This window comes from Orycteropus afer, unplaced genomic scaffold (assembly GCF_000298275.1).
Source record: "Orycteropus afer afer isolate SDZICR_OR568_19922 unplaced genomic scaffold, OryAfe1.0 scaffold00026, whole genome shotgun sequence".
In the NCBI taxonomy this organism is placed as follows: Eukaryota; Metazoa; Chordata; class Mammalia; order Tubulidentata; family Orycteropodidae; genus Orycteropus; species Orycteropus afer.
Window position 1 is genome coordinate 10,807,951 of NW_006921613.1, and position 13,130 is coordinate 10,821,080.

Below are 13,130 nucleotides of genomic sequence, written 5' to 3' on the forward strand. Positions count from 1 at the left end.
AAATATTATCTCATTTAATCCTCAACAGCCCAGTAAGAGGACTAGTATTATCACCATTTTACAAATGGAAAGACAGAGGCATGGAGAGGTTGCTCAAGATAACTCAGTTCAAACATGACAGAGCCAGGATTAGAACCCAAGTGTCCTGGTTCTAGAGTCTGTGCTGTTAGTCATTACAATATGACTGTTGGGTATTCACATTTAAATATACCCACTCTTCACTTAATCTACGTGGTTAGGTTCCAAAGACTGACCGGGTTGTTATGTGAAGTCAGCGCTATGTGAGAGTCAGGGGCCATTTCCTGTCTTCACTGCCAGTGTCCCCTGCCAGTTGCTCGGTGCCTATCAGGCACCCCAGCACATCTCAAGATGTGCATGATGTGGTGAACCCTTACTTATTGTGCCTTCTCTAACACCGTAGAGCCTGCAAAGGTTGGGAATCATGGTTTAGTAACTGAGTGTCTGCCTGCCACCCACTACCTGCTGCCACCCGCCCTGGACAGCCACCCTGTCTGCCCTGGTCCCACAGCCCTGCGTGGCCCCCTTGTCTTTTCCCTTCTTTCTGCCTCCCCCCACTGACCTCCCTGGCACCTTCAGGCAGGCCCTTGCCTGTCTACCCTGTGCCTACCCACAACCTTGCATCATCCTACTGTTATGCTGCACCCTCTGTGGGTAGACCAAGACATTGTGGATGAATGGGGTAAGGCATGCTATGGCCAGTCAGCCTCTGTCCTTATATGACCGAGCTGTCACCGGGGCCTCCAGTATATTGTTTGGAGTGGGTGCCCCGGCCCAGCTACAGCCCTGAATGTGGCCCAGACCGTAGGAGTCACTGCCTGAAAAACTTTTTTTCAAAGTGATTGTAAATGTGGAATGTCAGGTAACAAGATAGTCCATAAGTGACAAGTAGGTGTGTATTAACCAGTGAAAACAAATTTCAGTGATGATGAACCTTTCAGCTAAAGGTCATTAGCTCTTTTTGTTTTTTAGTTGTGATTTGGGTGAAGATTTACAGAGCAAATTCACTTTCCATACAGCAGTTTACATATACTTTGTGTAATGACATTGACCACAGTTTACCACAATGCAACAGCTCCCCTTCCATTTCCTCCCCATAGTTACCTCTTCCCTGTGTCCATCCCTCCATGCACTCCTGCCCCCTGAACTGCCTCGCTGTGCATAAACAGTCCTTCTTTCTCCCATGATTGTTTTCTCCAAGGAGTGTATCTACCTCAGGTACATGTTCAGCTCATATGCCTGTCTTTTGTTTCACTAGAAGCGACAGGTGTGGATTCCATTAGCTCTTCAGGTGTGACATTGGGTTATCTTATGGTAACTCATTTGAAATCCTCAAGATTTGCATGCTTTACATTCTTAGGAATGCTGTTGATAAAGACCATTATAGTCATCAGCTTCTCTGAACAAACTTGATATTTAATATTCAGACTTATAGGAAACTTAGGGATGGATTTTTGACAAAAAAAAAAAATGTTCACTTTGCAAAAAGATTTACAGGTGTATCCCTTTAAACAATAAGAATATTAAAAATATTATTTACTTTTCAGAACTTTATATCATTCTAATTGTACAGAGATGGATTGTAGATATGCACCTCAGAATAGGTCAGGTAGAAAAGGTGTTTTATGCTTTGCTGCCAGCCTCCTTTGTGTCACAGTAAGATCTCCAATGCCCCCATAGGCCAGTAGGTTTTTCCTGTGTCACAGACTCTTTTTTGGTAGCCCAGAGTTGTACTGCAGTGTGTCAGGTGTTGTCATGACAGTCAGACATGATGTAACCCAATAAAAGTGATATGTAGAAATGTGTCTTACATGTTGCTTTGAGAAGTTACCTTTCTGCCAAAAACAAAAAAAATCCTTCAAGACCTGTTGTATCCTATAAGACTAAGAACTTGGAATCATGAACATTTTGATCTTATAAATAATTAGTTCCTTATAAAATCCGTTAGGGCTCTGAAACAAAAGGAATTTTTGATTAACAGGCATTGGATACGACTGCAAAGCAGCTCATTCCTTAAAAAAGAAAAAACAACTCACAGTCTGACTCACAGTTTCAGACAGAAAAATAAAGATCTTTGAGAAATGTAGACTATAGCACAGCCTTAATGTTGTTTTAAAATAGATTTATATAAATATTTGCTTGAAGTGGCTCAAATTAAGTAGTTTGCAACCAAGGACAACACAGTCTCTTTACAGTATAGAGACATGTCTTTATAAATAATTAACTGTCACTCCCAGTGATTTTCTTAGTCTCTCTTTTCCTGTGATACATGTGGTTTTAATCATTCCTTCCTACCTTGGGTATGGAGTGTGGGACTTAAGCCAAGTGCACCAGCATGCAGAGGCAAAAGGTGTGAGACAAGGGATTTCTGACTGAGCAATGTTCCTGAGCAATTTCCCTTCCAGGGAGCAGAAATGTGAGTTAATCCTGACATAGCCCAACTGTGAAGTGTGGAGGTGCTGGGTCAGGAGAGTGTCGTTAAAAGTTTGATCTCATTGATGTGTGTGTGCCTGTGTTTCTTTGTCCTCTCAGATGTTCGCCCAGGATATTGTTACACGGCTCTGGCAAATGGTCGCTGTTCTAACCAACTGCCGCAATCTATAACCAAGATGCAGTGCTGCTGTGACGTTGGCCGGTGCTGGTCTCCAGGGGTCGCTGTCGCCCCTGAGATGTGCCCAATCAGAGCGACTGGTAAGAGCCCTCCATCTTCCTCTAGAAACAAACAAACAAACAAAAAACTCACTGGTTTCTGAGGCAGTATCACTATAGAAATAGATTGTCCAATCTTCCTTTTAAGGAGTAGCTGGTGGGTTTGAACCACCAGTCTTCTGGTTGGCAATCAAATGCCTTAGGCACTACTCCACCAGAGCTCACCTAGTCTAAAACCTCATCTTCCCCACCCTGGACTATTGTAGTAGCCTCCCTGTCCTCTAACCCATAGTTGATGCATACTTTTTCCAAAACATAATTCATCTGAAGTTTAGTGTAAAAGATTATATCTGATGAATATATAGAAAAAGGTGTCCAGAAAGTTTCCCCAGGATGAACCCAGGTAATGCCTGGTGGTTCAAATTACCCCATTTCTTGCAAATAAAATGTTACTGGTTAGGCCCTAGGTAGTACAAATGGTACTAATTGAAACGTTGGAGGTTCAGGGTCACCCAGAGGCCCCTGGGCAGAAAGGATTGTCGATCTACTTCCAAAAAACCAACTATTGAAGACTATGGAATGCTACTGTGACACACATGGGTCACCATGTGTTGGAATCCACTTGACAGCAGCTATTTGTCTGTGTGTGTGTGTGTGTGTTTTTTTTTTTTTTTTTTAATTTAAGCATAGTATTTAGAGTCTCCAAATCAGATCCCAGTTCATCTTTTAAATCTTGTTTATCCTAGTACCTTTATTTTCTAATTAAACTGTATTATCGAGTGATCCTTGAACTCAGTCTGATCATTTCTAAACTCAAGGGGCTCTTTTTTCTTAGAACTTCTTCCCCGTTCAGCTCCTTAGTCCCAAGTCCCCTCCCGTGCTTTACTTACCTGTGCTGTATGTTTTGGTCTGTTAAGCACCAGCTCCATCATGAACCAGTCCATGAACATCCCGGGATAACCACAGCTAGAAGCGCTCCCTTCGCCCTCAGTGGTCTGGTTGGTACTGTTGCTGTGGTACAGATCCCATATTGCTCTGCTTTGCGCTGTGGTGTTCATCTGTTGCTTTTTACTGAGTGATCAAACTCTTTAGGGAATCTCAATCATTATAGTCCCATATTCCTCAGGCTTTTTATTCTTCCACAGTCCTTAGCAAGAAGTAGGGTTGTACCTCATGCTGAATCTGATTCCTCAAAAGTATGTTTAAACCAGGGGACTTTAGGAGGGAAAATAAATGTGAAGATGGATAAATGCAGCATTGATGTGATAATTCAGAGTGTGGTGTTCACAGAATGTGCATTTCCCATCACCATGAGTTACAGACCTGCTCACAGATGTTGTTATAAAATTTCTGTGTATTGCTGAGAATTGCATATGGGGATTAAAGAAGCAGTAAAATCTTTTAATATATTTTAGCATATAACAAGTCATATATTTTGTCTGATTTGCTCACTGTCTGTGGCCTAAAAATATACCCCATGCTCTTTAGTTCACTAGGGAACTGTTCAGTAGGTCACTATTCTGAAGCACATGACTTTCTAATGAGACCCGGCTTGGGTACCAGGAGAAGTATCTTTTTAATACATGTGTTAATTTAGGAGTCAGCAGCATTGATATGCATTATTCCTTGTGTAGAGGATTTGAATAGAAGACGGGACTAGGGCGGGCTTAGGTGCCTGTAGGAAGACCTGCTTTGGGACATATGAGCATGAGATAAGGCTCTCCTGTATAACTGCAAGGAGTTGCTCTCCCGTATATACCACCAAAAGATGCATGGCCATGAAATAGACACAGAGCAAAGCAGACTGATAGAACAAACTAATTTGCAGGTAGGCATTTGCTTACTAAAATATCCAGTACCAGTGCTCTAGGGCTCTGGGAAACTTATAGAGAGTGCTGATACAGGAAGGATTATTTTAGATGGATTAACTTTTCACTCTTACAAAAAGTGTAATATCATCTCTGGGTTAGGAGGTGTCTAGATAGAAAAGATGGACATTAGCTGAATACAATTAATCCCTAATTACTAATCCTGAATATAAAGTGGGTCATGGGAAGGTTATGAAACTATAGAAAGTGGGAAAGCATGAGTGGTTATGATGCATTTAATGGCATACTTGCAGTTTATGCCTTCCTAATTAGCAGAAATGCTGATAGGCTATCCAACTTCTTTTATATAAATCCTACAGGGCTTATAAAAGAAAGGCTGAATTAATGCTTGGAAACAAAGTGAGCCCCATAATATAATTGTCATTCTATTAGTTCCAACACATAGTTAATTAGTTCCTGTTATGTGCCATTGGCAGGCCTGGGCTGAGAGTGGGATTTAGTCAAGGACTGCTCAGTCTTAGTGGTAGAAATTTGGTAGAAAGCAGGCAACCAGGAAATGATGGACGTGACACGTCCAGCTGATAACTGTAGAAAAGATCATTGTGGTTTGAGAAGGGGGATGGTAGCAACCCGTGTCAGGGAAGCATAAACAATATATAAACCCTTTCCACAGACAGTTAAAACAAAACAAAGCAAAATCTCAGTGCCATCAAGTTGATTCTGACTCACAGCAACCCTCATTGGGTTTCCAAGGCTGTAAATCTTTATAAAAGTGAACTGCTTCATCTTTCTTCTATGGAACAGCTGGTGGGTTTGAACCACCGACCTTTTGTTAACAGCTGGATGCTTTAACCACTATACCACCAGAGCTCCTTACAGTCAGTCAAGTACTACAGAATGTCTGTGGGTTAAAATTCCACATAAATTAAAATTAAAATGTGGTAATAGAAACCTCTGCAAGGTTAATCTTAGTGTAAATATCAAATATGATCGAAGAAGTTTTAGAAATAGACCAGAAAGTAACAACTAGTACATGGTAGCCAAGTGTATTTGTTGCTTTTGTGTGCCATTGAGTTGAACCTGACTCATAGCAACACTATAGGACAGAGTAGAACTGTCCCAAAGAGTTTCCTTGGCTGTAATCTTTATGGGATCAGAGCACCAGATCTTTTCTCCTAAGGAGCTGTTGGCAGGTTTGAACCATGGACCTTTTGTGCTACCATTGTGCTACCAGGTCTTCTTCGTATATTTAGCCACATGTAAATTGGTATGATGTCTCATAAGTTTACAGGAATGCATTTTGGTAAGAAGCATTACTATGCCTTAGAATAAGTCAAATTTTAATCCACTGTGGAAAAAATATACTAGCCTCAAAACTCACTCACTGCCGTCAAGTTGGTCCCAACTCATAGCGACCCCTTCTTGGATTTCCCAGGTGGTATCTCTACAGAAGTAGATTGCCCAGTCTTCCTTCTGAGGAGGGCTGGCGGGTTTGAACCGCTAGTCTTCTGGTTAGCAGTCAAGTGCCTTAGGCACTATGCCACCAGAGCTTCCTAGTTTCTATTAATTGAAGGAACTAGTATAGAAAGTATTTAGGAGAGAATCACTTCAGTGACTGTGGTAATAAAACTATCAAAATATTATGACTGTTGTTGTTGTTGTTGTTATGTGCTTTCGAGTCGGACCCAACTCATAGCGACCCCTCCTTGGGTTTCCGAGGCAGTATCTCTATGAAAGTAGATTGTCCCATCTTCCTTCTGAGGAGTGGCTGGTGGGTTTGAACCTCCAGCCTTCTGGTTAGCAGTCAAATGCCTTAGGCACTATGCTACATTATGGCTAGAGAGAAAAAAAAAAACTTATGGTTACTTTATGTGGCTATTAGATAGGAAACATGGAAATGATTAAGTAAATGCATCCTTGGAAACCTAGATACTGTTTAAAAACAACTTCTTAGGAGCCCAGAAATAAATGTGTCATAAACCTAAAAGACAGTGTATTCATATAATGAAGACCTTGCATTGTGAAAAATAGGGATCGGCTTGAATGTGCAATCATAGGGTTAATGGTTGATTACATCAGGATATGGTGGTTCAGGGAATCCAGATGCAGCATAATAGGTGAAAGATCACTTTTATTCGAAAGTTTTCTTAAAAAGTAGGAAATGGGCCAATGACATAAGTGACAGCTCTGCTGATGTGTTGTGCTTTGTTATGTTTTTCCAGAGGATTTCAACAAGCTCTGCGCTGTCCCTATAGTACTTCCTGGGAGACCAGAATATCCTCTCCCACCTGTTGGTCCCATTCCACCAGTTCTCCCTGTTCCTCCCGGCTTTCCTGGACCTCAGATTTCAGTCCCTCGACCACCAGTGGAATATCCTTATCCATCTCGGGAGCCACCAAGTAAGAATTTTAAAAGTCATGTAATTATTTTTTCCCCTTAATCAGATTAATGTTTTTGTTCTTTATGCTGCTTTAGTCATTAAAAGAAATTTACCAGTTATAGGATTAAAGTTTCAATTTGTAAATATATTGTACTATAGATTGTGAATTTCTTAAATTGCTTATTGCATAGAGAAAAATAAGAGGCTATCATATTCTCCAGAGATTAATGTCCTGTTGCTACTGATGTTTTCAGCAAATTGTGGAGTTATGGGAGAGATTTAAATCTAACAAGATAAATTTATAGAGAAGGTATAAATACAGTAAAGCCTGAGAAAGCTGGACCCTGTGTAAGGCAGAAACCTGCCAGAGAAGGAAAACTCAAAATATTTTCCACTAAAATGAATGATAATAAAATGGTAAGACTGCACCCCGTCAAAGGTGGAAAACTTGTGAGACCTGAAGGTTGTGCCATCAAGTTCCAGCTGTAATACTTTGGGTTTTGTATCTTGCAAAGCAATTTTGCAAGTAAATCCCAATCACTCACTTCCTTTGTCATTTCTTCAGTGTGGAGTCTTGAGAGTGAGGCAGAGAACAGGGTGGGGAGAGGCAGGCAGAGGAGCAGGCTGGAGCTGAACCACAGGGCCTCTCCGAATGCGCCATAGGGCACACGTGTTCTCTGAGGGCAGGAATGGAAATATGTGCTATTGCCACCAGATGACTTTGACCAAAGAGTGTTCTCTTATCTTTATGATTCAGCATCTCCTCCATTATTCCCAGATTAAGTGCTGATGAAAGGCGCCATAGTTATAAATAGTTTTAAATTGTTTAATATTATTCTTCTAGGGGTGCTGCCAGTCAACGTCACTGATTACTGCCAGTTGTTCCGCTATCTCTGTCAAAATGGGCGCTGCATTCCAACTCCTGGGAGCTACCGGTGTGAGTGCAACAAAGGGTTCCAGCTTGATCTCCGTGGGGAGTGCATCGGTATGTAATCTCTAGGTTGGCACCGAGAAGCCACTGCAATGCTGTGCTGTGACTGCTAGTTTTCTGATATTGCTGTAACAAATTATTTCAAATATACTGGCTTAAAACAACACAAATTGCATATCGTAAGTAATGTAGATCAAAGTCAAACATAGGTCTCACTGGGCTAAAGTCAAGGTGTTGACAGGACTGCATTCCTCTGAAGGTTCTAGCGGAGAATCCATTTCATTGTCTTTTCCAGCTTCTGGAGGACACCTGCATTCTTTGGTTCTACACCTTTCTCTATTTTAAAAAGCCAGCAGTATATATCTTCTTATGTATGACTCTGACTTTTTGCTTCTTCCTTCTAATTAATTCACCTCTTTTAAGGACCCTCATGATTATGTTGGACCTACCTATATAAGCCAGTAGAATATGCACATCTCAAGGTCAGCTGATTAGCACCTTAATTTTATCTGCAACCTTAATTCCTTTTGCCATGTAACATATTCATGGGTCCTGGTGATTAACATGAGAACATCTTTGGGGTTCATAGTTTTGTCTACTACAGTGACTTTTAACTTTCATTGTAAGATACATTCAAGTCATTGATCGTGCTTCCAATTTAAGTTATATTTAAGTTTTAACTTTTAACTTTTATTGTAAGATACATTCAAGTCATTGATAGTGCCTCCAATTTAAGTTATATTTAAGTTATTTTAATGCCTGAGCATTAAAAGAACCCCCAAATCATGACAATTTGAATATTTTACTAATTTAAATGGGTAATTTACCAGCTCTTCTTGTTAGTCATTAAAAACTGAAGAAAGAAACTTCAAATTGTTGATAAGGCATTTAAGCCAATAAAAGGAGGAAATGCAATGAGAGAATAATCTACTTGTTGGACTAGATAAGAATACCCAATTCCCATAAAGATCCTTATGAATAAATCCATCTCTTTTAGGCAGTTCTGCTACAAATTCTATAATTTTGAATCAGGCAGAAATCAGTAGCTCTTGGTTTTTCTTGCTATTTGGTTTCCTGCTGATAGGAACGCCCCTTCTAGCAGCACACCAGCAGAGCATCATTCTATCCTTAGAGGTGGTCCAGAGCTGGGCACAAGAGAGACCATCTAGCTCAGGGATGGGTGATGTGAGCTTAGACCTGCCTCTGCCACGAGGAAGATGTGACCTTGGATATGTGGATTATCATCTTTGCTAAGCCTCAGCTTCCTCATCTTTACAAATAGGGGAGGAAAAAAACCAGTTGACCCCTAAGTATAATGGTTATTTTAAGTAACTGTAAAACTAATGAGAGCCTGTGTGTCGAGGACATTTTAACTATTCAGCCAGTCTACAAATGGCTAGTGACATGGTGTATTGTAATGGAAAGGAAAAGGGTCCTTCCATTGTGCTATTTATTTCTTAAAAGGAAAAGGTTTTTTATGTGTAAAAGAAACTAATAGAATGGTCTTATGGTTCTGAGTTACTGCTATCTAATTTCTGACTAAAATATGCCATCTGTATTTTGCAGATGTTGATGAATGTGAGAAAAACCCTTGTGCTGGTGGAGAGTGTATTAATAACCAGGGCTCCTATACCTGCCAGTGCCGAGTGGGCTATCAGAGCACACTCACCCGGACCGAATGCCGAGGTATGATTCTTGCTTGGAACACAGGCATGTGTGCCCAGTGTGGGCTTTGCTTCCAATAAGTTCAGTGGATGTGAAGTAACCTTTGCCAGAAGAGGCTAATAAGGCCCTATTACCTTTTGTACTTAATTCCTGATACTGTCACTCCAAAGGACAGTGTCATAAAATCTGACAAACATCCAGATTATTTACAAAGTTGCTCCTGTGCCTTCAGGAATGTCTTATTTTCACTGTTGTTTTGCTATGTCACTTATTTCCTGTTAATTTTCAATATGGAACCAGGAATGAAGTTATCCCTTGTTGGCACAGTAATGTAAGAAAAGTTCCAAGTGAAATTAATGTACAATTAACTTCTTAATAAAAAGGTCTACAGGATAAAGAAGTAGCCAAAGTCCTTGCTGCTTGTTCGTGTGGTAAGCAGCATCACCTGGTAACTCATTGGAGATACAGAAGCTCAAGTCCCACCTCAGACCTAGTGACTCAGCATTTTAACAGGGTCCCCCCCACCCCCCAGTGATCCATTCATATGCACATTAAATTTCAGAAGCACTGCTATAAATGTCCCTTCCAAAAATTTCATTTCAAGTTTGTTTCATAATTAATTTATTAAATTATCCAGTATGCCTTTTACTGAATGACTTTCATGGACTAAGTTCCTGGGACACAAATAAGAAGATGCACTCCATACCGTCAGAGAACTCAAATATTCTATATTTATGAATATGGCACAGGGTGAAGTGGATTGTTAATCCAGCAAAACCAGAGAACAGCAAGCAAGCTCTCTGTTAAAATTAATTATAGAAAAAGGCTGGAAGGTTTGTAACACTTTGAAAAATTGGTAGCTATTAAGGAAAGTAAGGTATTTTTGTTTGTTTTTTGCCAGAAAATGTTCTTCATGTCAGTTGAAGATATATGGGAGTTTCATTTGTATCAGTGAACTGATTTTAGACTCAATGAATTTGGTTAAACTCAGAGATACTCTGTCCTTAGTGTATTTTAATACATTTAGAAAATGGCCATTTTGAGCAGAAAAAACAGGAGCATGGCATTTCAACCTGCTAATATTTCTATTCATGACCTACTTATTGCATTATAAATATAGGTAGTTTGAATATTTAACCGAGATTAGAATCTTTTTGATATTATAACTATTATTTAAAATAATTGGCAAGTACAAACAGTATCCTAGGCATTGTGCAATAGCAGAGAATAAAATGAAACCCATCTCCAGGAGACAGCACTATTAAATAAGCAAATAAAAGAGATGATTGGAGAGCATACAGCTGTGTTCAGGTCCAGCCAGTGCAAATGTAGTTGTCATTATCTGAGATTTAATTTACTAGAGACTGAGAATTACCTACCGACCTCAAGTACCGTCTTCTTTAAGAGCAGTTGTTAGTTGCCAACGAGTACTTTCTGACTCATGATGACCCATGTGTGCAGACTAATGGCTCTATTGGGTTTTCAAGGCTGTGACCTTTGGGAAGCAGATTGCCAGGCCTATCTTCTGAAGTACCTATGAGTGGCTACAAACCACCAACCTTCCGACTAGTAGTTGAGTGGTTAACCCAGGGACTCTTCTTTAAGAGCATTAAGGTTATCTTAAATATAAGAAATTGATAACCTGCTCACATTTTTTTAGTATATGGAAGTTGCCATGCCAAACCCATTGCTATGAAGTTGATTCTGACTCATAGCAACCCTATAGGACAGAGTAGAACTGCCTCATAGGGTTTCCATGGCTGTAATCTTTATGAAAGCAGACTGCTGTGTGTTCCTCCTGTGGAGTGGCTGGGTTTGAACTGCAGACCTTTTGGTTTGCAGCTGAGCACTTTAACCACTGCATGGCCAGGGGTCCTTAAGTTACCATACGATGGTCAAAAAGACGGTACTTAACTGAAATGAAGTACGTGAAGGGCTGAATATGTAACAGAGGAGAGAGACAGAAACACAGTAGAGGAGAAGTTTGAAGACAAGCTTTTGATTTATCTTATAAGACAGAGAAGAGCCCAATGGTGTTTTGAAATTGGTGAGGATACAGAAAGCTGAACTCTTTATCCTGTTTATTTTATCTTGGGCTTCAAAAGATTATACAATCCTGAAGAAAAGTCTGCCTAAGAATATGTGCTTTTACTCTTCTCTGGAGTCTGGAGCAAGTCAGATTTGAACAAGGATTAAGAAACAAATGGGAAAGAAAAAGATCACAGGCTGTTGACACAAGATCAGACAGAAGAAAAGCCCAGACTACCTCAGCTAGTCCAGTGACTCGGGTGGAAACCACTGCTGTATCTGCACATGGAGAAAGTGCGTCTGAAGATCAACCACAAGACACCATGCAGACGCAGGGTAGACAGTCAGAATGACTGATATGCTGTGAATGCAAATTCTTGTCATCCAGGGGATGTATAGAGTACTTATGCTCAGGCAGTTGTTGCTTCAGCTCTAGATAGATAGGTTAACTTCCACCCAAGTCTACACAGTTTCCTGGTTTTTCTCTTCTGGGGAAAAGTCCACCTTATGGAAGATAAGACAGAGGAAATGCTCATGTACTGTATAGACAAGGCAGTTTGTGTTCCATCTTCTCTCATGGTCATCCAGATTTGTAGCCTAGACATGGAGGGAAGCATAGATAATCCAGGGTGCCAGGTTGTCCACTTTTAGTTGCTTATTATTCTTTAAATGGGAGATCAGATATATTTTATTCAGGTTATTGTCACTTTTAACACTTGCATATCAAGCTCTGTGCTCTGATGACACAATGTCTAGTGCATTTGAGTGTTTACCAGAAGGTTGGCAGTTCAAACCCACCAGTCACTCTGCAGAAGGGAAATGGGGCAATCTACTTCCATAAAGATTTATGGAATCTTTCCACCTCAGAAACCCAATGGGGGTTGGTATGAGTTGGAATTGATTTGATGGCAGTGAGTTTGGTTTTTTGGTTTATATCAAACTCTATTATTTAATTTGGCATACTGTTTAGCACAACAGAAAAAAGGAGGGATACCCCCCCATTATCAATATTTTATTTGTGAGGTAGAATATTCATAAAGTCATAAAAGAGACAAAGACTATATAGCAATAAAACTGTACTTGGGCAAGAATTTCCATAAGAAGAGAAGCATTTCATAGTCATGTGATTGAACAATGTCTTTTAAAATACAGCTTTTCTTTTTCTGTAGTTCTCATATTATCAGCTTTTTAATCTTGTGTTGAAAGATACCAGCCAAAGTTCACTATAAATAATGACATATACTGGCTCATGAAATTAAGTTCAAAAATAGTGAAAAAGAATCTGTTTTGCTTACTAAATTGAGATTTCAAGCATCTCATTAGAAATTAGAGTTAGACTGAAGACTGCCTTATTATTTTTCTCTTTCAAACTTAATTAGTAGTTCTAACTAACACATTATTTGCTACCAAATTTATATTGAATACAATTATTTAGTAATTAAAACCGGGAGCTAAGCTCATGAGTTTGGAGGTGGAGGAAGAGAGAAATAAAACACTTTAAATCCCCTAAATAAAGCTGTTTCTTTTTCCCTTGGATTTAGACATTGATGAATGTTTGCAAAATGGCCGGATCTGCAGTAATGGGCGGTGCATCAACACAGATGGCAGCTTCCATTGTGTGTGCAATGCA

At 39.9% G+C, this 13,130-nt stretch overlaps 1 protein-coding gene across 1 annotated transcript in view; it reads left to right on the plus strand.

Annotated features, from left to right (window-relative positions):
- Positions 1–13,130, plus strand: part of FBN1 (fibrillin 1) — a 357,319-nt gene that overhangs the window by 212,421 nt on the left and 131,768 nt on the right. Inside the window, exons 10-14 of the mRNA XM_007935310.1 lie at positions 2,551–2,709; positions 6,719–6,895; positions 7,721–7,861; positions 9,374–9,493; positions 13,042–13,127. Coding sequence (XP_007933501.1) covers positions 2,551–2,709; positions 6,719–6,895; positions 7,721–7,861; positions 9,374–9,493; positions 13,042–13,127 — 683 coding nt within the window. The remainder of the gene's footprint in view (positions 1–2,550; positions 2,710–6,718; positions 6,896–7,720; positions 7,862–9,373; positions 9,494–13,041; positions 13,128–13,130) is intronic.